At 37.5% G+C, this 24,028-nt stretch overlaps 1 protein-coding gene across 4 annotated transcripts in view; it reads right to left on the reverse strand.

Moving 5' to 3' along the window:
• Nucleotides 1–24,028, reverse strand: part of CUL4A (cullin 4A) — a 34,293-nt gene that overhangs the window by 7,388 nt on the left and 2,877 nt on the right. For 3 of the 4 annotated variants that reach the window (XR_009275827.1, XM_058822326.1, XM_058822341.1), the window contains exons 3-15: nt 22,742–22,846; nt 20,568–20,636; nt 18,757–18,830; nt 17,308–17,470; nt 15,110–15,199; nt 14,595–14,677; nt 11,547–11,614; nt 8,246–8,364; nt 5,601–5,793; nt 4,117–4,221; nt 2,314–2,424; nt 1,849–1,934; nt 765–872 (exon numbers count right to left, since the gene is read on the reverse strand). Coding sequence is in view for 3 of the 4 variants with exons in the window: in XM_058822326.1 (XP_058678309.1) it covers nt 765–872; nt 1,849–1,934; nt 2,314–2,424; nt 4,117–4,221; nt 5,601–5,793; nt 8,246–8,364; nt 11,547–11,614; nt 14,595–14,677; nt 15,110–15,199; nt 17,308–17,470; nt 18,757–18,830; nt 20,568–20,636; nt 22,742–22,846 (1,374 nt within the window). In the remaining variant the exon portion in view is untranslated. The remainder of the gene's footprint in view (nt 1–764; nt 873–1,848; nt 1,935–2,313; nt 2,425–4,116; nt 4,222–5,600; nt 5,794–8,245; nt 8,365–11,546; nt 11,615–14,594; nt 14,678–15,109; nt 15,200–17,307; nt 17,471–18,756; nt 18,831–20,567; nt 20,637–22,741; nt 22,847–24,028) is intronic. The other variant, XM_058822332.1, reaches the window with a different exon arrangement.

Here is a 24,028-nt window from a genome sequence, read left to right on the forward strand (position 1 = left end):
AGTCCAATGCCACTACTTTACACCCTCTTACTTCCAACTAAGGGGGTTCTACCCCTCCTTTTTCATCATGTGTTTCTCAGTTTGGACCCTTCAGATGTAGTCTGCCACAGAGAAAAAGACACCTCAGGAACAAGAGTACCAGAGCTTCCATATCTTCCAAATTGAGTGGGAACCCCATTACCACCTCTGGCCTCTGAAGTGCTTTCCATACCTCTGATCAAACAAGGTATTGTAGGAAACAGGGACTCCAAATACACATTTCAACCTAAATCCCTACTGGAAGGAGCTTTGCAAGAATCTCTCAACTTGGAAACAATCATTTTTCAAGCAAATACTATTTAAATGCAGGGGATAGTTTTGTATGACACATTGGAGGGAACAGATGAAGGATTTTTGAAAAAAGGAACTTGCAAAAACATAACTATTGACTAGTTCAAAGTGCCTAACCAGCGTAGTTAAAGATTGACTAAATTAAGGTGAACTGACCCATTTCAAACTTTTAAGTAACTGACTGCAATGCTAAGTAAGGCAATGATATTATTATGCAGGTAAAAAAAAAAAACCCACATTGAGTGAAATAATCATCTCAAAAGAGTGGACTTTATCCACTATGTTCTATTTTTTGCAATTCTGGAATCCTTACAATTACATAAATTACACCTTAGATATCTAGCAGAAAAACTTTAAATGAAGGGCATTAATGCACCCTGTGATAATGATTTAATTTGTTAAAGCATATTTAGAAGAAAATTTCAAACACCAACCTCTGAATTTAAGTGGACTTCCATAGGTGTGTAAGTTGGCCAATATCCCATAGTTAATATATTTACTGTCAGGTCTATATTTCCTGGGTCACTCTGGTTCTGCATATACTAAAATAGAAGAGACAAAAATTATTCAAGTATGCTATCTGGATACTAAATTAGAAAATGCATACACTGAAGTTAGAAATTTAGGATCAGTGTAACAACTAAAAATTCTTACAGGCCACAACCTTGGTTAGACATGCTCTACCAGGATTTTGAGTAACTATCTAATGACCACTTCCCCAACTTCAAAACACAGCAAGTGGTTGGGAGTACAAAGAAAAGATCAACATGCCTTGAAACATTCTAGACCTCTGTCTATACAGGGTACTAAGGTCAAAGAAGCTTTAATCACATACAGAAAAAGCCAAAGAAAAGAAACCATGGCAAGGACTGTAAGAACAAAAAGATCCCCTTGGACTCCTCCATCTGTTAGACAAAACTTTTTAATGTAATTGAAGTAGAGCATCAGTCAAGCCAGACTGCAAAATCTGGGACAGAAGAGTGACTACAGTATTTTATTACAGGTGTTGTCCTGGGTCAGGTCTCTAACCCAGCATCCTGCCTTCAGTAAGGCCCCAAAACAAATACCCAGAGAGAAATGCATCAACAGGGTGAGCATGTACAGTAATTCCTGCAAGCCTTCATCAGTCACCAACAAGCTGAAAACTCTGGGGCTGAGACAGGCACAGCTTCCGTGCACTTAGCAACCTTCAGGGAGTTTCTCTGGTGTGGGCTGTTCAAACAAATTCATCAGAGCAGCACCAGTTTACCAGAACAAAGGGACACAGACTTCCAAGGATGTCAGTCAACTAAATTACTGTATGGTATTTAGACTAATTTATGTTAAAAGGAATCAAATAAAACTGTAAAATTATTGGATACAATAAATAAATTCTGTTATATAAACAGAAAGGCAAGTAGACACTATTACTAGGACCTGCTCAAAAGCAGTTTTGTTTAATTTTAGTTTATTCCAAGGGATAGCACCATTAAATGTCTCCTCATGACTGAAAAATTTAGCATACAAAAGTCAATGTACCTGCTTGAACTGTACCATGACATCTTTTGACAGTTCCATGTCCTTGAACATGCCCTCCAGTTTGCTGGTAAAAGCAGCACCACATTCTGTCACACAAAGAAACCCAAAGATCCCACAATTACAAAGAAGCACAGAAGTTAAGTGATAAACATTTAACCTGAGACAGCTGAGCCACATTTACCAGGTTACAGAGCACCCACAAATAGGTACCTTTTCAGGATTTTGCTCCTCTGTAGGTACACCAAATAAACCAGTCTCATACCTAAGAAGTCAGCCTTATAGATGCTCCTGAGCATAATGAAAGGTCTGATATATATACACACATTTTACATCCTCCCTTAATATTTAAGGGCTGAACAGCTATTACTTAAAATTTGGCTTGTCACTTAAAAGCATGAGAAAACAGGGATTCCAAATTTGCATGCCAAAAAGTAATACAAATTTAATACATCTGAAGACACCTACCATGTTTAAGCTTTGACAACATGGACTTCTCAGCATCTACTGAAGCACTTTTTCCAACCAGCAGTCTTTTGGCTAAGTCTTTCTTATAAAATGCCTCAAACACATCTTTCCCTGTAAAGAAATTGAAACAAAAAAAAAAAAATTAAATAATACATTCTATCTGCATCACTGCCCTTCAGGTTTGTGACACAAGCCTTTCTCATGAAAAGCTGATTAGCAGAATATTCATTATGTAGCATTGAAGAAAAACATGTAGACAATTTGTTCTTTTTATATTTTAATAATTTCTAACATATTTTGCTAAATGTTTACTTATTTCTTTTTATTCTGCCCCAGGAACTTGAGCTGCCCTGTATTTCCCACTGGATCAGCTACAAATCAAATGAAATTACTCTGGGGTCCAGAATAATATTTTCCCTCCACTGGTCTGACTTATTAAGAAAAAAAAAAAAAAAAGGAGGGGGGGGGAGGTTTTCTATATATTAAAGAATATATTTTAAAAGCCTAAGGGAAAGAAAATTTAGCAGAAGTCTTCTCACATGGTTTGCCAATAGCCTTTTGAAATGAAAGAGTCATGTAGATACCCACAAACTTCTCCCATATGACAGTGCAAGGTGTTTCCCTTTTAAGAGGAACAATTTTGCTGTAACCCAAGGCACTACTTGTGCTGCCTACAGCAGCCCCTCGCAATTCCTTGTGAACAGCTTCCAATTTGGGCATCTTATAGTAGTCGTCTTCCTTCCCCATCCTGTCCCGATGAAGTTTCATGAACCAGCTGCATCAAGATATTATCAAAAAGGCCAATACCCAGAAACTACCTACTAATTATCATCTGTTCTTGAAAGAGCTCTTATGTACCAGACAGCTCAAAATAAAATCCATGCTTTTAGCTCAGTACTACAAAAACTATGATGAGAAAAAGAGTTGGTGAAAGTTTCAGATTAACAAAAATTATTCTCTTGGGCTGACAAGCTGCCAGTTCAACTGTTTTCATTCACCATCTCCATCTGACAAAATGCTGCAATTATGATTCAATTATGCAAATGATACTACTTTATGACTCAACTGCTTTCCCATCATATTGTACTTGTTTGGGATTTTTATGAGGAGAGAACCCCACAGATGTCAGACAAACTAATACAGAATTAGGTAATTCTTGGTATTCCACCCCAGCCCAGGACACATTCCACCTCCCCCAGAGCAGTGACAATGCATCTATATTGGATTAGACCACTGTTTTTTCTGATAGCCAATCTAGAAAAAAAAAATCCTAACACATTCAAGGTTTTTGCTAAGACAGGGGGGATTTGCTAATTCATGGGGGAAATGCATTTCAAAGGCAGTGAAACTCAGCAATAACACTTTTTCCTGTCATTTTGTACCCTCCTCTGTGTTCCTTCTCAGCTATCAGGAGAAAAGAGAAGTCAAGGAAAGCTGCTGAGCTTTCATTCTTTGTACCTACAACATACATAAGTGGACAGCAAAGTCTGTACTGTCATTAGAGGAGAAGTTGTGGTTACAGCCATGGTTAATTTATGTTAAAAAACTTCCAGCAACACCTCCAACTCTTAGGTGTCCACTCACAAGACTCTGAAAGGTCTGTAACTCGCCAATCTCCACAGAACTATTTGTCTTCCCCTGTATATTTATTGTGCTCCTTCAAGAGTAAAGCAACCTGAATTAAAGACAGAGTTGAGCAGAAAATCATGCTGAAAAAGATCTCCTGCACTCAGAGGAAAGCAGCCCTGCTAATAGCAAAGGGAACGGTTTTAATTGCATCAACAGTGAACTGCTATTGCTTACCATGAATGAATCTAAATATGATCATTATTTTGTCAAGGATTCTTTCCAGCTCTTCATCAGTTGCTTCTTTATTACCAGCTCTCAACTTGGAATCCACATATTTTGCTACAAATAAATGAAATTAGATAACAGCTTAAAAAATAGATCTAAAATAACCAACTTAAACATCTCCTGCTTGAAATATTGCTATGTGTTAAGTACTAATATATGTTAAAACACAGGATAAGCACTACATTTTCTATTTTCCCATCCCTGTGTTCAGTGGAATGACAGAGCCCTACTGTATTACTGGAATATTACTGGAGCCCTACTATATATAATGGAAAGGTACTGCAAAAAGGAATAGTCCAAGGCAAAAAATTTACACAGTATAATAATTAAAATTAATACATTAAAAATTCCCAGATTTTGTGTTATACAAGCACATTACTTGTTGAAAGACAATGTTTTGGAAGCGTACAATGTATATGAATGTATTTTATGAGAAACAGAAACAAACAACATAAAGAGGACTATATTTTTATACATCTTTACCATGTCCCTCATGCTCCTTGGCAGGAGCATATTAAAATTTTAACAGAAGCAATGCTTTCCAGTTAGTAGTTTCAGAATGCCAGAAATAAGGTTAAGCCTTGAATTTAGCTAAGTATTTATTAAGCCATGTTAGTATCCTTATACAACCTTCTGTGTAAGAAGAAAACCTTTGTGGGAGCTGGGACACCATGATCCACAAATGACAACAGCCCATATAATGGCTTTAACCAGTATCACTGTGTTGTGCAATCTATCCTACATAAAGCTGATTTTAGAACGAAGACAGCAAAATCAGCCAAATAAAGGCAAAACAAAGTACAGAGGAAAAACAAACAACCAAGGAGCAGGATCCTCTCCTGGTGTAAAATGCCACAGCTCCAGTTTTTCAGCAGGCAAGACTGTCAGGATAGCTTTTGCCCAATCAGGGATAAGCTAAAAAATATTTTTAAAGTATTTGTTATTATCTTTCCCCTTAATAAGCACAAGTTCTCCTGTCAAGGCAGTGAGGTTTTTTCCCTCTATTAAAACTCTTTGTATCTGAAGGCTTTAAAATTGTTAACTCAACTTCAGCCTTCAAGGCAGATGGATGGGGTGCACTTACTCCTTTCTGAGATATCCAGAGCACCCACAGAACTCCTCCACTACCACAGTTAAAGCCAGTTCCCCTTTACTTGCCACAGCTGCTCTCCCCCTGGGCAGTTCCTCCCGTGGCAGCCCCGTGCTGCAGCGAGCAGTTGTTAGCACCAGGCCCTGGGCAAGCAGCAGTGCAGGGACAGGAGGTGACACAAGCTGCAGCAGCCCCTGGCAGCACACCCAGGCTCTCAGGGCTGTCCCCAAACCAGTCTCCTAAAGCAGAATGCGACTGCACCACTATTGCACTAGCACACTCAGCAGCATTACCATGCTTTCTATAGATTTTTGAAATATTTTACAGAAAAATATTTGTGTACCTATCAATTCTGCAGGCTTATTTGGTCTCTTGTTGATAAATGTTTCAAAGGACTCCTTCATCAAGTTTATAAATTTTTCATTTTTCTGAAAGCACACTTCTATGATATGGTCCACTTTATCCTTAAAATCTAGTAGCTCTTGCACCATATCCTTGTCTTTTTCAGGATTAACCACTATTGTTGTCCCAAAGTTCTGTAAAACAAACACTTTTGATAGTAAAATACTTTAGAGTGCTACCTATCTCCCCCAACAGCCATATTTACCCTTATAAAAAGTATCATAGGAAAATGAATTTATTTACAGAACTACTTATGACTTCAAGTTTTTAAAAAATGAGATGCATTGAAATTCAAAATAAAAACTAGACACATTGATGGATTTCAAACATTAGTGCTTGATTTAAAGATTATTTTACATTTAAGACAAAAGTAAAAAAAATATACAGTAGACATGACTATGATGTGCAAGTTCACAGTGAGATACAGAACTATGATTCATGTAAAATAAATTAAATGGAAACTGCCTCAGAAATGTTAAGTATGAAGGAAAACTTTGCACTGTTTTTATTAAACCCACTAGAGAGCTTAACTGATTAAACAGGTAGCAAAACTTTGAGGGCTGCAGCTGAGCCCTCAAAGATTTCTTTTTCATCAAGTGCTCTAAACCAAAATGGTCCTAGCTGACTTGCAGGGAAACAAAACTTTCTCAGGCACAAGAAACAGCCACAGACCTGACTTTCTCTTCCTGCTCCTACATTTATTATCTGAGAGACAGAACACCATTTGTCTAATGGATATCTAAAATATCCTGTAAAGGAGGATTTTCACCTACTGGACAATTAACATTTGCTTAGTAACACTGATCAGTGCCCTGGACTGAATGATCAGTTTTCCAAAGTGAGAAAGGGGGCACAGCAAAAGCAAAACAGTAATCAAAGGGTACATTTTGGCCAACTGAAGTATGTTAGTCAACAACAGTAGAAGAGATGGGGGAAGTTCTTCTCCAGCCTCAGAATTTCCATTTCATTATCGAATTAGCTACTGTCATCTTTCATGGAGATCTTGCTCAAGTACCATTTCAGAGTAAAGCTGAACACAAGGCTCCCAAGGTACTCAGAACCAACATGTGTATCACAGAATCACAGAACAGTTTGGGCTGGAAGAGACCTCTGATGGTCAGCCAGTCCATCAGATCTTCCACTTGTCACAATTTCCCCTACATTAACACAACATTTCAGCATCTCACAGTCTCTACCAGGTACATTCATAAATTGCAAGGCTGCCCCCTATTCTGAAACAGCAAACCTAGATGCAAAAAGCCAAATGGCACCTCTGAATTCACAAAAGGCTGACTGCAATGGAACACAGACCCTTACCACAGTAAACTGGCTCACGAGATAAACAGTAGAAGTTCTTGAAGGCTCTCTTCACTGTCACACAATGTTTGGAAGGAGATTTACTGACACTTACAGAAAAGGTTTTCTAGGTTTTTGAGTGGGTACATAACCATCTTAAAGCTGTAAGAAGTCTGACTCTGTGAAACACAGGGTATGATAACCCAATTTAACAGCTATTATGAGAGATTCCTTTCCTTATTCCTTTTCCCATCTTGAACTCCTACTTCTTTCCTTGGACCAGCACATGGACTTTTCTGTGAGTCTCCTTAGCTCACTAAACCTGGGATTAAGCTGACCTTGCCCAGGTATTGTGATAAAACAGATCACAGGAGAGCCTGTGTAGTGGCAGGCAGCACTAGGATTAAGTGATGAGCATGGTCTGGGAGAAAGGAAGAAGAAAGAAGATCCTCCTCAGCCACAGCACCACCATTCAATTGGCAACATCCTAAGGAATAAACTCCTCCTCAGTCCTGGGACAGAGGGTAACCATGTTCCATTACCATGAGCTGCAGCACTGGTGGATCATGCTGAGCTCCAGACATAGGCATGCAGAAAATGCACCTCTGGAATTAACTGATATTGTGCACTTAATCCTGAGGGTTGATGAACACATGGGCAGTTCAGGGGAGAGCCCTGACATCAGGAATTATCAACTCCAGGGAGAAAAATTGCCTGTGACACTTTCCTGCCTTCATCTTCCAAGAGCACTAGAGTGCAAGCTCTCTGGGGCAGCATACTCTATGGATGTTATGCCTAACAAACAAACTAAAACCATCTACACAGGACTGATGGATTATTTTCAACAGGAGCATTCCCTTCCCAACAGCTTTAAAATCCATCAACATTGTTGTAGGCTGGTTACAAGTAGCACTGCCTAAGCTGCAGCACAAGAACAGGTTTTGCAGGTATGTAAACACTTGAGTGTATTTGCAGCAAAACAACACATAGTACAGTCCAGCATAGTCTAAACACATGTGCATGTGGTTCTATTTAAAGCAATGCAATCAAAAACATCCTGTATAATGTTCAAACCTATAAAGAAAGCAGCTTCCAAGTAGAAATTTAAAACCAAAGTAGGTGTTGCTGTTTCTTATCATGGGATTGTTACTGAGGCAGAAGCATTAACATCCCTCCCCATATTTACTTAAAACAGAAATTTGGTGATACACCTATATATTATTCTTGGCTTTGACAGAGGAAATTTGTAACAGCACAAATTTTTACATTAGTAATAGATCATTGACATACCTTGATGTATTCACTCCAATGCTGCAGAAGGATCTGCTGCCCACCTTTTACCCGGCTGAACAGCTGGTATGTCTGGGTCAAATCTGATATTCTGTTTTCATCAAGCAGGCTATCAAGTCCTAAAAAAAATTTAATTAGAAAAAAAGGAAATTTGAATACAGTTACATAAATACAATTAGAAATATATCAGAGGATATCTCTATTAGAGAATATACCAGTATATTCTCTAGTAGAGAATATACCAGCATTACCAACTGAAATGCTTTCCCAACAAGGTGGTGATCGTGAGCCTTTTGCAGAATGGTTATGAAGAGACCTTGACTTCAAGGGTATAGTTTCATCAAGAACCACTAGAGACAACAGGAGCTAAATAAACTGCCCTAAAATTACAGTAATGATAAATACTTCACACGATTTTTTCCTGTGGAGCATGGTGAGCCAGGTGTTTAGATTAAGAATGTGCTGGGAACAACCTACACTCCTACCAATGGAATAACACAAGATTACAAATTCATTTCAAGCAACTTTTGCTTTGTTGATTCACCCTACATGAGGCTAAGCTTTGGGCTAACAAATGGAGAAGTGAAGCCCAAAGAATGTAACAAGCAAGTAACTTCATACACATTTTCCCATTTGAGAGTATGTATGTAGTTCCAGTGTAATCAGAAGTACTCTGGTGTCAGTTACAGAGGCTTTAGTAATACCAGAGCATAGCACCAAAGATTTATGACAGTTTTTTTAAAAACAAACAGCTTGATTTTACAGAGGTTGACAATTCCCACCATCAGTGTAGCTGACACTATACAACTGTCCTATTTCACCAAATATATTTCATTAATGCTAATTTTTAAATTATATGAAAAACTGACTTGTGAATCACTGCCAAAATATCCCATATTCTGCTATATTCTTCAGCTTAAAAATACTTTCACTGTATATTGTAATTTACATACATGTTCAGAAAGGCAAGCAATGTGCAAGAATGATGCCAGGTAAACTTTTATCTGCTGGTTTTTTTTTTTTTTCTGAGATTTGCTGAACTTCTGAGATATCAGAAGACATATTTTAAATGTAAGACAATGGACTACACAGTCCCAAATACACAGTTTTAGTGCTCTCTTTTCATTGAACATGGAGTTAAAATCCTGGAAATCAAAGAATCACAGAAAGGCTTGGATTGAAAGATCTTGTTCCAATCCCCAGCTGTTGGCAGGTTCACCTTCCACCAGACCAGGCTGCTCCCATCTCCTTCCAACCTGGCCTTGAACACTTCCAGGGATGGGGCATCCACAGCTTCTCTGAGCAACATATTCCAGTGACTCACCAGCCTCACAGTAGAGAAATTCTTCCTAACATCTCATCTTAGATCTCTCATCTTTTGGTTAAAACCATTCCCCCTTGACCTATCACCATCTGCCCCCTCTTTTTTATAAGCCCTCTTTAAGCACTGGAAGGTCACTGTGAGGTCTCCTGGGAGCCTTCTCTTTTCCATGCTGAATAACCCCAGCTCTCTTAATTAAGAAAAGCCCATCCCATTACCTCCTATTCAGTTAAATACACCTCCTATTCAGTTAAAGAACACTATCTGCTTTATTACAAGCTAGATAGCAACATAAAGCCTTCCCTCTTCCTTTAATATGAGCTGTGCAACTGAAAAAAATATTTAGTCACACATTTGACAAACAAAAAGGATATGCAGCAAAGTCCTCTGATAAAAGGATTCAGAGAGCTTCCAGAAAGCACTGCTATAGCCTTGGGAAAATCTATTCACTCACAAAAAAAACCCCCACCACTAGATCTGACCCCAAATATCTAGTCAACAGCAGTTATACTAATGTAAGGGAAAAAAGGTTTCTTATACAGACCCTGCATTTTTAAGGTTTTTACTCCTGCAAACAGATTACTTCGCATTCCTTGACTTCATGAAGAAAACCTACAAAAACCAGTGTCGTCTTCTACTCAAACAGAATACTAAGATGTCATAAGCAAATTAAAACATGTCCTAGATCAAACAAATACAGAAAACTAAGCAAGTCAAGTGATAATAGAAGCTTTTTTACTATTTTTTTCCAGTAGAGACATAGAATGCAAAACCTGATCTGACAATCCTGGAGTCATGAAGCACAGTAACCAGAGAGCTCACAAAATGTAAAAGTCTCTCCGTATTTACATGGATGGATACACATTGTAAACCAAGAAAAAGTTCAGTTTAAAACAAGACCACATACTTTCTGCTGAAGCCACTTGATAAACAAGCATATCATTGGAAAAGTTACTTAATCATACTTGAATTAAAGAGCAAGCAAAATTAACACATATCAGCAAAATATAATTATTTTTACCTTCTGTTTATAAGTTTAAGAATAGCTAAGATGAAGTGACCAAGCTTATTTCTATAAATGTATTGAAAACAGTGAAACAAGCTATTCCCAGCGTAGTTGAGATAAAACTGAGCATAATTCATCTTTAAAAGGGACAAAAAAAAGACATAGAAAGGGTATGTATAACATGAAAGTGTTAAACATAGATGTGAGGGAGCTTGAAGATACCAGACTACCAGGGACATTTGTTTTGCAACATAAAAGAAAACACAGATGTAAGGACAATTTGCTAGAAGATCTAAAACCTAAAATATGGCTACTGCAAGTGAAAGAAAAAATAACTTCAAGTATTCAAAGATCAGTGAATACTGAACAGACCCAGAAATTAAGCAAAAAAGGAGATATTAAAATTTTAGAGGAACAAAGAAATGGCAATTTGAACACACTAATGTATGAATAAGGACCTCCTAAGAAGGCTGCAGTTCTTATCTGAAATTTCCAGACAAAAGGGACAGACAAAGGCATATGAAAGCTCATTGCCTCAAACGCTGCCAGTTCCAGTAACTCATGCTTCTTAAACTACACAATCACAAGAATATTTGAAATTATTGCACTTGAGATGTGTGATTATCACATACAAGAAGCTACAACAGTAACTGCAGCTCTCATTTAGCAGTTTATATAATTCTGGAAAAGAAACCGTTCCAAGGTTTAATTCCTAAGCCCACTGCTGCAAGTTAAAGGAGATTTAGAGGCTTAGCAGCCTTTACAAATATGGAATTAGATTTTAGACATTTCTTTCCAAATACACCATTTACTTCTCACAGTGAGGGTAACAATCCCAGGATTGGTCTTCTGTGTCTGTGGAAGTTTTTCCCATGACTAATATACCTTCTGAAGTAAAAGCCATGGAATTTATAGCTATTGCAGAGTGTGAGATTCCACTGCTAATCAAAGATTACAATTATTTTAAAAAATACCTTTTTGCAAAATAGCTGATAAGTGTTCTCCTAGAAGCTGCTTCTCCACACATGCAATCAGTGGTTTCCTGAATTATACAAGAAAAAATATTAGAAGCATTACACTATAAAGAGTTGCCTTCTGTCACAGTGTAGTTGTGCATAACTTATATTATAATGCAAAAAAACCCAACAATTTTATACTTACAGGTTACAAATTAAGACAAAAACCATCACATTATATAAGAACAATAAATTGTGTATGTAATTTAAAAATAAAAATAAATTGAGAAAATGAAATTCCTTATACAGCAGAAGTGAGAAGCTTACATTGCAAAAGTCAATACAAAAGCATAACTAGAAAAAAGTCATTGAGTTCTGGAAACAAACAAGCAAACCACCCAAAAACCTCCAAGGGTTTGAAGTTCAAACCAAAATAATACTACTTATGTTAATTCAGCTAATTGTAAAATTTTCAGCTAATTGTGTTATGTATGCACACAAGCATAAATTGAGCAAGAGGCACAAGACACAAATTTGGAAAAACTTCTAAATTTCTCCTTGAATATGCCCAACTTTTTACCTTTATATATGCATTTTAGACAGGACTGAAAAATAAGGGAAGTCTTTCCTTACACCTTTCATCACCTAAAAGCTAAAATAAATGTCTGAAGTGCAAAGGCACTTCATTAATTAATTCCAATGTTTAAACTTCTACCCTGCTTAGAATGGAACAACCTAAGACCAACTATTTCTTTATGGATTAAGTATTACAAAACTGGTTCTCAGAACCTTAATTGGGATTTCCTGAAAGAGAGGTGCTCAGCTTGGACTGATGGCAGCCGTTCCTGCAGGAGGATTCACTTTTGCTGAAAGGGTACCTTTGCTAACACACCCTCTTTCCTGAAACAGCCATCAGTGACATGCCTGACCTTCCACCCAACACACCAGTTTAGGTCCTTCATTTGGAAAGGGTCAGAGAAGGAAGCAGGGATGACCAAAACATGCAGCAGCAGCTACAAGAGAGACAACTGCAATGTCTAGACTTAGGGATACCATTAACAGGCAGGAAAGGGCTGAAGGGAGCTGACAGATCACTTTTATTTTCAATGAATGAACTGGGGTCATCAGCAATGCTACTGGGCACCAGACTTAAAAGGAGGCACTTTATCACCTGTGGAGCCCTTTGTCAAAGCCTGGCACAGACAGAAAAGCTGATGTGAATCCCTATCAGAGACTGCAAGTATTTCTGAGATACAAAGACACAAACACCAGCACGTTCAGAAAATAAATACACTGAGCTGAAAACAGGCAGATTCCAGGAGAGTGTCAGGGCATCACAGACATTTCCTCTAGTTGTTCCTTTCAGTGGTCATAAGTGAACATGAAATGCTGTTTAAACAGACCCTTGTTTTTAACACACATGGCCATTTTTCCATATCTCCTGCCATTTCCAACTACCGCTACCTGCAGTTGCTGGCTGTTTCCAACAGGGTTGTATGAAATACCACCCCCTGCCCTGCAAGACCTATTCTGAGTACAGGAGAAGGGACAATTTATCTGCTTGAGGCCAAGACACTAAGCACTACATCCTAGCAAGCAATCAAAATCAGTATTTCTCCTGGCTAAGGAAGGAGTCAGAAGGTACCTTCTGTATGACCTCAAAGCCATGTACCTTGGTCACCTACTGACTGACAAGGTGACACACAAACTGGTCAGCTGTCCAGAGCAGCATGTACTGCTGGGCTGAAAGAATCCCCCTGTGGGCTGCAACAACACACTTGTGTTGTCCCAGGTGCTGTCTGAAGTATTTGGAATGGTGTTTGTCCTAGAAGTACTGTTTCCATCTCAAGATCAAGCCAGCTGCAACTAAATAGCATCCTTTATCCTGCTAAATAGCATCCTTTCTGCTGTTTTCATGCACACACAGAGAAACAATATGATCCCAGGAACACTCAAGTGCTCTAATTTTAACAACTGCTGTTTCTTAATGCAAGGGGAGAAAATTAGCATGAACCCTACTAAAAGTAGGTTTCTAAGCCCTTAAGGGTGAGATTCAATGCAAGCACTTGATGTCTACCGAGACTGAAAATGCAATGGTATCAACCTATTTTTTTAAACCTAAACAGTAAATAAATGCATATATTTGCTATAACTTTATAAACAGAAAGTTCCACATACTTCAATATGAGTGATTTCACCAGAAAAAGCTAGTCACCCTGCAATCAGCATTTACAGGAAGATCCAAGTTCAAATATGTGCCATGACACACACCACACATGTGTATATCTATACATCTATATAAAATGTCTGAAGATAAAATATAATTTTTATTCAGTTATCGTTTTAGACACCAAATGACATGCCAATAAATCCTCCAGAAGACTAAAACCCAATAAATTTAATGTCACATTCTTAACTAAAGAAAAAAAGCAACCACTTGCTACAGACAAATTCTATATGGATTTATGTAGTGCCAGTTCCTGCAGGAGTGTGTTAATTTAACAAAACACAAACTATTACTTAAAACCCACATGAAAAAGGACAAGCTACCTCACACAGTGCATTGGCAGCAGTTGATGCACTGTTAAGCTCACACCTTGGACTGTTTAAAAACGATACTCATGACCTCTGCCCTTCTGGGTTTTTTCAGATTTTGTTTGGGTTTTTGTTTGTTTGTGGTTTTGCTTTTTTTTCTAATGAGTCTTTCCTTTCCTCAAGAGATTTGTGGTTAAAGATGTTATCAGTTCATGAATGGCTAAAATCAGCTGCTGTTTTGATAATGGAAATTTGAGGTCTTATACAATTTTTTTTTAAATGCACTATACAGAATTAATATTTCTGAACATATGTCTTCTTTCCTACTGAAAATATACTTTTATTTTAAGGAACTAACTTTTGATAAAACCAAAGTCTTAAAAAAACAAGCTATTTCATAAGCACTCTCAACAAGACACTATCTGTAAGATAATGAAGACATTATCTCAGTGTCTCTACAACCATAGATAATCATACTGATTTATGAAGAATGCTTGACTTACAGTAAAAAAAAAAAAAATTTGTACTCACTGTGTGCCGTGATCTAAATATGTTATAACTCTGTCTGCTTCTTCTTCCAAACGTTTATTAACATGGTGAAGATATTCTGGGACCTAACAAGACAAGAGAATGATCAGTTCAACTATAGAGGTATGAAAGGCAGCTAATCTTGTTCCATGACAAATTACATTTTTAAAAGAGTACATTAATTGGAAAGGACTATTCCACCAGAATGTTATGTACTGCATAATCTGTATTTTTATTAATCAATGTTACTTCATATTAAAGGTACTATAGTTGATAATGTGACTTTAGCTACAAAAATGTCACTGTGTTACTACACAATTGTATCTATCAAATTCCAGTACAACCTGGGGTCTGCTCTGTTGATACAATACCATGGTCCATATCAACATACTGTGTTTTGAATACCTGTGTGCCAGTAAATTTCACTGGATAATACACCACGGCACTACCAAAGTTCTTATGTAATCCCAGAGTTGATACAACTAACATAAAAGCCATCATCAACCACATGCACCTACCTCTCTTTCCTGCATTAATCTTTGGCCTTCTGCAGCATATAAACAATTTGTCTCTTCCAGAAACCTCTGTTCAAATGATTTCTTGTAAACCTGGCTCAAGAAATCAATGTAGTTACACACATTAAGCTCACAGTAACAGTATCATTTTTGTTAGTCAGGTGTAAGAGGGCAAGTAAAATTTTAAGGAAGTACACAGCTGTGAGAAATGTCAATGTAACATTACATTAACAAGTTTTCTGTTTGCCCACTGATTTCAGAATGATTGAGTTCAGAACTAGCTTGCCAGAGCAGCAACAATTTGTTTCAGTCATCAGTACTTGAACAGTCTAAATTAAAAAGCTTCTGTTTAAGGTACACAGCCCAACACCAGTACCCAACATCACAGCAATGACATCCAATTCACCCAAGATCTAAACTCCCACTCATATTTCTGTAGCAAAAAACTCCTTCCAACTAGCACAAACCAGATAATTATCATCAGTAAAATATTAATATGCTGAGTAACACATCTTCAGATCTGCTAAGTTTCTCTCAGTGGCCCAGGAAAAATGAATTATATCAAATAAGGTGAACTTCTTCTACAGGGAACAAATGAGGTGTGCACAAAAGGCACCAATAACAAACATAGACATTAAAAAAATCTCTGCATAATGACTACCAGTTTACTATAGAAAGGAAATAAGCCAGAAAGAACAACTACATAAAGAAAAAGTTATAACAGTCTGAGGAACTATGGATTCATATGTAAACAGAGGGACAGTGGAAAGAAAAAGGGAATTTTCCTTGAGTGTGGTGGAAGAATAGAAGAAAATATTTTTTCCAAAACACATAACAAAGCTGTAAAATTCATTACATTCTGACCACTTTTTGTCTCTTAAGGACTAGTTTGAAGGTTCTCTGCCCAATGCAAGGAAGTTGGAGCTAGATGATTGTCGCAGACATCTCTTTATGAAAAATCCTTTCCTTAGGATTTTTTCCTCTTGAGAAGCTGAGAGACCTCAGAAACAACATGTAAACAGTGATTGTCTGCTGCTGTGGAATGCAACAGGTGCATCTGTGATTGGTCTCATGTGGATATTTGTAATTAAAGGCCAATCACAGCCTAGCTGGCTCAGACTCTGAGCCACAAACCTTTGTTACCATTCCTTTCTATTCTTAGCCTAGCCTTGTGATGAAACTTTTTCTTCTTTTAGTATAGTTTTAATGTAATATATACCATAAAATAATAAATCAAGCCTTTTGAAATATAGAGTCAGATGCTTGTCTCTTCCCTCATCATAAGACCCCTGTGAACACCGTCACAGATGATCTTTAAGGCCCCTTCCAACCCAAACCATTCTATCACTTTCAAAAACCTAATTTCTTTTTCAATGGCTTCTCTCTCAAACAGACTCGTTTTTCTGGGATGAGAGAGGAAGCTACAGATTAAAGTCAAGAGGATTAACATGAAAGGCAGAAAACCAGGTAAGCTGCCTAACCAGAAAGGGCTTTTTTATGTAGCCTGCCTCTTCAAACTCCTTCAAACCTTCAGCCAGTTTTTGTAATGCTGTACTGCCACTCTGAAATGGAGCAACCTGAGCAGGTTTTAGGAATGAAGGATAGCTCCAAAGCCTCACTGCAGATCACACAAGGCTGCAACCTTAAATCAAGGACAACCTATGTGGAAGCCCGAAGCACAGCACTTGTCAGTCTCCTTGGTGCTTACTATCTCTGCTCATGGAAAGTTCCAGTAAGTTGCAGCTTGACATGATCTATCTGAAAACCTTGGCCTTAATATGGCATCCCATTCTATCCTCAGCATTTCTAAGAAGTTGCCAGCAGAGTGATGTTTTTGTGATATAGACCCAAGATCTGGACTCCAAAAAGTGACACCTTTTTACAGTGACAGAGAGGGATTTTTCTGTTCCTACATTTATCTGGCATTAGGATGAGACAGTGAGTGATTAAGACAGACAAAATACTGCAAATGTATTAAGATCTGAGGCCATTACCTCTGCTAAGGAAAACAGGCCAAGAGGTCTCTTTTAAAAACAGTACAAGATTGCACATGGGGTAAAAAAGGCAATCATACCAATGTAATAGCCAGATTTTACACACATTTACTAGGTGAACAGGATAATTTTTGAACAAAACACGACTCAGCAATCCACACTGTGTTTCTAAACCAAGCTGTTACTAGTGAATTTGGCTGTACTCACCTGTAGATCTGACAGCATGCTCAACAAACTCCGCAGCAAGCTCCTGTCCACAGCTTCACCATTTCGTTCTTGCTCGATCAGCAGGAGAATTCCATCAATAGTCTTGGTTTGAACTTGCTTGTCATTAATGATATGGGTTCTAAATAACTCTAGCCCCATATCCCTATGTAAATATTGAAAATTAGTCACACTGTTGATTCTTTTGAAAAAATCATATATATGTTTAAAATATATAGTGTGTATATATATTATACAGAAAAAATATATTAATGGTGTGTGTAGTCTTTTTGATACCATCCTCTAACAAAACTGTAACAAGAATTATCCTAAAAATACCAGATCACATGCTACCAGAGGCATACACTTCAGTGGAGAACTGTTACCAGCCTGCCCAACTTTCACATAACAGACTATAAGTTTCTCTACTCATTAAATAAAAAAACCAAACAAAACTGATCATGTACCTTAATATAAAATTCCCTGGATGAGACATTCTATGTGTAATTCATAAGTTTTGTTCAAAGCATGAATTCTTTGTATCTTTAGGATCTTACCGCCTCTATCAGATTCCTGTTTCATTCTAAGATGATGAGGAATGGTGCCTCTATGCCATGAAGCAGCCAACTGTTAAATATTGAAAACTGAGCAATCCTAGATAGAACTTGTTACCTCTGACTTCTTCACATGCATCAGGATTTCAATAAAAGGAATTTTACCAGTAGGAGAAAAATAAGACAAAGTATGAACAGACCTTGTCACCAATGTTTAGTAAAAAGAAGCCTAACACAAAGAGTTGGAGGAAAACTGCTGAAGCTGGGAACAAAAGATGTCCACTGGACAAGCAAGAGGCTGGAGAAAGACACCAGGCTCTTCAGACACCATGAGGAAGGCACAAGAGCACAGCAGCCAGCCAGGGAGGGAAAAGACAAGCTCTTACTTCAGTACTTTATCTACTTTTTTTTTTTTGGTGGGGAGGGTGCTTCAGATAAAGTAGTAGCAGTACCAGAAATTTTTGGCAAAGCCTGGGTTTGTTTGCTTGGGAATGATGTAAAATGCCCCTTAGGGGGGGATGCTTTAAAGCACAATGCCCAAAGATGTGACCATGGTGAGCTGAAAGTACAAAAGCATCATCAAGTGACCAGAGCTGGAAAGATAATCTGCACCCTGTCACTGTATCTGACTCACTTAAAAAAAACAGAGCAAGAAGCTGAATGTTGAATTTTGTCAAAAGCCTTCCTCTTTTACCCACCCTTGATAGTGAGTATTCCTGGGGAGGGAGGACATGACACACACATATGCTGACACATGCATCTCCATAAACTGACACAAAATTTTACAGATCTATTATATAGATCAAATATAATGTGAAAAAATTTATTTTCAATCTTTGAAAATGTAATAGCACATCAACACTCTCAAGATTATAGGAATACTTACATGGATACCTACCATATAGAAGGAAGCACTGAATTCTGAAGCACATATGTACGATCCAAAAATAAGAAAATGCTTCTGATCATGATCTGAAACATATAATAAAAATATTTTTCTCTTCACCTCCATATGGTATTTTAAATTATAAAACAACTTTGAAAAACTACATCACAGACACACACCTCATTTACTGATGTAGGTATTTTAAACTTTTATGGTGACTTGAACGGACACGGGTATGCAATCTATTGAATTTAATACTATTACTTGGTGGTATTCCCAAGTACATCCATAATTAACTAAATAGCTTTATTAGCTTGTTAGGAGTTTTATACCACTGATATACAAAGGTATATCAGTATACTGACATACTATTCAAACAGTACCTCCAATACAGTCAGTAAACACCCTGAAATAGCATGCTGCCATGCTTCTTGCTTTAAAATAAAAAAACAAAACAACAAACAAAGGTTTAAACTAAGACAGTAATAAGCTGTGCAACAGATCTTTTCATAGTAAAAGCTAGCTGCCAAATTCATAATAGAGATACATTAAATCCAACAGTCAAAAGAAGGTATAAAAATGTATTTTTTTTTTTTTAATAAAGAAGTGGGAGGAGGAGGTAGTTTTGTAGCTTACTAGACTTTTACATTCAAAATCCATTTTTACCTCTGTTCATAAGAAGGCTGCCCAACTCCCAGTTTAGCATTAGCGTAACTCCGGATGTCAGGAACTCCCCCCAGGCCAGACAGAGATTTCTATTCCCAGCTGCCCACCTACTCCTTTCCTAAAAGATTTCATTGCCCCTGAAGCAATTCTCAGGCTGATATAGCTACTGGCCAAGCATATTAAAGTAAAACAGCAATAAAGGTGGGTTTTTTTCTTAAATAGCACAAGTGCTAGCCCAGCACATGGGCAAGAGAGCCACTTGCTATAGGTTGCTGCTTCAAGGAAGAAAAAAAAAAGAATGCTTAGAAGTAATTAAATCAAACAGTGTTCACAGCAAAATCCCTTTCATGAAAACACATGTTCACACTAACTACATTTTCAAGGCAGTATCTTCAACTCTTTCCATCAGACTGCTGAATTCAAATAGTTTCCCTAACACCTTCCATTTTTAATTCAGATAAAAATCACATACCTCTGCCCAAACCTCACAGGAAAGGAAAGAACAGTGCATTTGAGGAATGAAAATAGAAATTTAACCATATGGGGCATCAGCAGCCAATGCTAAGTAAGTGACAATGCAACAAAAACTCATTGTAAAATGTTAGTTTGGAATTATAATAATGAGTTCTTAAAGGCACAGTTTTCATAGAGTGTTTTTCAGAGAGGACCTTTTCTGTAACATAAATCATTGTGGAGGTAGAAGACAAAAAAGGCAGATAGAAAGCAAGTTTCAGTTCTTTATCCTTTCTGTTTTTTAGCTCTATAGTCAGGATAATAATCTCTGCTTTGAAAAAAAAATTTACAAGTTAACCTAGTTCTTGGAGTTATTTAAAAGCAAAGACTCCCCAAATTACTTAATTATGAACAGCAAACAACTTCAGCATTCCTTGGTTAGTTTTTCTTTCCACCCAAAGGAAAAATGGTGTCAATATATTTGAGTGATGTTCAATCCTTAAATGAACCTATCAAAGTCAGAGTTAACAGAACCTACATTTCAAAAACAGAAGTTCCCTCAGCCAGCAAAAGGGAAAGTGAAAAGCAATGCTAACACTTGGAGGAGGAGATGCAGTGCAGTCCCAAGCTAAAACTATGACAAACTAATTTTAGCCAGATTTCACACCTCAAGGATAGATACTTTGAACAAACATTCAACTTACCATTTGTCTGCAATGATCTTGCCAGCATTTATTTATCTTCTTTAAAAATAAAAGACTATCCAGAGAATCTGTACAGCATCCATTAAGGAAAACTAGTTTGCCAGTATCCTTAGAGGCCATATTCTCGAGATGATCTTTGCCAGCCATTAGGCAAAGCTGCTCCATGGATATTCCAAAGCTACTGTGCCTGCCAGGGATAAACCATTAATTGCAGAGCTGCCCAGCACAGTGGCTGGCAGCTCTCCAAAAGGCCTCCCTGTGTTTTCAAGGAATAACACTCCCAGCTCTTCAGTAATACCATCTAGTGGCTGCACTGTGCAACCTTAATATAGATTTAAACAAGAAATCCCACCAGCATCAGACACACGTTTGTCACCAACTGAGGTGAGAGGGATGGAGAGGTTATTTTGTTTATTTAATGAGTTCACACTGAGCACAACAGGAGTGACCCTAATCTCTTAAAAGCAGTTACAGTTCCAAATAATCCTCAACAAATCCAAATACCACTCTTTTCATATACATCTCCAGGTCACCCTAAGTAATCTACAGAGTCTTCCTCATTACACAACAGATCCAACTGTTATTTACAAATAAAACAGTTCTCATGTATCTCACAAGTAAATCTAAATGAGGCTTTACCTTCCTCTCCCACACATTATCATAATTTCCAACTCATTGTGGCCAAATCTGATTAATCTTAAGGATCTTATGTCCTTGGGATACAAAGCGGCACACCTGGAAAATATTAAATTTTCAACCCTCCAATCCACCATCACCCTGTCAAGAGGGCAAGGTGAAAGTAAAGTTTGGAAACATTAGTTTTAAAATGTTTTCTTCATAACGTCATCTGAAGTCTGAAAAAGCAGGAATGCAAAAAATGGTTGTACACTGCTTTAAAGAAGACTATAAGATTTGGCTCTCAAAGACCAGGTATGTTAAACACTACTGCCCTAATGTGCTAGGTAGAAGCCAGATGTCATAAATGGGACTCAAAAAAAAAAGCATCAAAAAAATCAAAAACCAAACCACCAACAAAAACCAAAACCACACAGCCTGAAATCATGTCAGTGCTATGTACCATTAAAAACCCAAAATTATTTTCTGAGTGTAGGCACCTACCTGAGGAATGCAGTGAACCAAGAAACGGAGAGTCACAATTCAAAGCACATTTAAAGCATTCACCTGCAAAGGAGGTTTGTTCTGGGCCCTGGCCCCTTGTTTTTTCTACTTTATCCTATCTTTTCTACTTTATTCTATCATTTTCTGCTAAAAAATCCATAGAGAGCTGGGAAACAATGCCAGCAGCCACAGTGCTGTAATATCTGTTCAATATGTCACTCTCCATCCATCATCTGCTGGCTAAGGCATTTTCCAGGAATTTGGGGACACCAAGGTGGACACAGACTATTCATCTGCTGCTCCAGCAGTGCAAGCCCATGGCTACTACACAAAAGACACCTATGATGTAAAGCACCTTCTCAGCATGTAAAGCTTGACTGGATTCAGGAAGCAGGGCTGGCTACAGCCAGGTGTCCACAGAAGATCTACAGCCACTTCTGTGACTCATTCAGCCAGAAGAAAAGTCCAGCAATGTAACTTCAGTAAACCATGGGGAAATTTACCATAAAACTTCATCCTTCCATGCATCCCAAGACAGCCAAATGATCTCTTGAACTTAGAGCTCTCTTCCAAGAACCTTCCAAGGTATACATAAAATACTTGAAGGCTTGTTGAATGCCTCTGTGATACATCACTATTGACCAGTAGTTATTTTGGTCAAACACGGACACTATGTTTGATTTTTTTTTTTACCGTTGTTGATAATCACTGTGATTTTTTTAAGCTATTGCTGCCATAAGCATCACTACTCACCTGCCACAAAAATTCATACCTACTGAGAAATCTCACAGTCCTATTGACATTTTCTAGATTTAGTGTAAAATTTGCATCCCTATTAAAGTGATAAATAAATTCTTACTAGGACGCTACACATCAATACACAAAAATTATTCATCCAGATGACTAAAGTTGCCTATGACTGATTTAAAAACATATAAGCAAAGAATCTCTTTAACACATTGACAATTTCTGGTGCATTTTTTGCAAAGTCTTATTTTAAAAAATAATTATTTAAACTAACCATTCTAACCACTTCTGTGCATGATAAAAGGATATTCTCTAAACTGAAGGATTTGTGCCTCCACATGTTCTTCACAGACTTGTCGCAGCTGTTTGTACAGTGTAGCAGAGACTTTGTAGGAACAGAGATTTTCAACAGCCTAAAAACCAAAAAAGGATTATGAATGAGACAAAAAACCAACTTAAATTTTTGTGTCTATGTAATTAAGGCTTACAAGGGAAAAAAAATTCAGCGTTACATGTTCAAGCTGTGCACAAAACCAAAACATCAAAACAAAGTTATGTAGAAAAACTAAGACTTCAGGAGTCCTTCCTGATTTTGGTCCCCTCTTATTCTGCTAGATTTTGTGTCACAAACAAGACCAACCATCACAATTTGGGTCATATTTCAGATGTGCTGTTAAACACTATCAGAATTCTGCCTCCTTCAGTACTGCTCAGCAGTAGAACTCCTCCAGAAGGTCCATTTTGTGCATCCTTCAGTATGCACACAAGTGCTTTTGTGGGGCAGGAACACAACCATACCAAATATTTTAATTTCTTTGTAACTTTAAGTTAGACATTTCAAGCAGTCTGTCTAAATGGTAAGTGAGTATAGCTCCTTTCTTGTCTTTTTATCAACTTATTTCTTCCCAAGTATTTCTGCTGAATCACACACAAAGGTATATAAACTGACAGGAAAAATAATTAAGAAAAATCCCAAACAATAACAAAATCCCCACAATCAACCCCACATTAACTATTACATAAAGACTTGAAATCATTCATTGGGAGCTCACAGGATTTAGTTGAGTATTTATCCTTAGTTAACTAAGGAGGCCAATTCTGCCCAAAACCAAATGTTCCAGTGATCACTACATTAATATCAACTGCTGTTATATCATAAGGCAATATTGCACAGAACACTGCCAAGGATTTAAAGCACTATGTCACTTGGACAACTAAAATGTTTTCCTCTGCTCCAGAGGATTCTAACCTATCTAATCTGTTTTTATTTAAATGCATATAAAAATTTCGATACAACATTAAAGCATGCAAACAAACAAAATTATAACAGTGCCTATATTTTTCATCTGGTCTTAAGGTAAGTAAAATGATAACTTGCAACAAACAGTATTCACACAATCACTTTGCAGATAATGTTATGCCACTCCACCTGTCCAAGTCTAAGTCTAGTCAGGACTCTCATACTTTTTTCCTTCATTGCTCTATTGTCTTTTCTTTGCTACTACACTGTCCTGTTCTATGTCCTCCAAAAGGGCAGTGCTGCCTCAATTCAGGTTATTTAGGACCTTGCTGCAAAGGTAATTTTCTTTTTCCAT

The sequence above is a fragment of the Ammospiza caudacuta genome, chromosome 2, assembly GCF_027887145.1.
Source record: "Ammospiza caudacuta isolate bAmmCau1 chromosome 2, bAmmCau1.pri, whole genome shotgun sequence".
NCBI lineage: Eukaryota > Metazoa > Chordata > Aves > Passeriformes > Passerellidae > Ammospiza > Ammospiza caudacuta.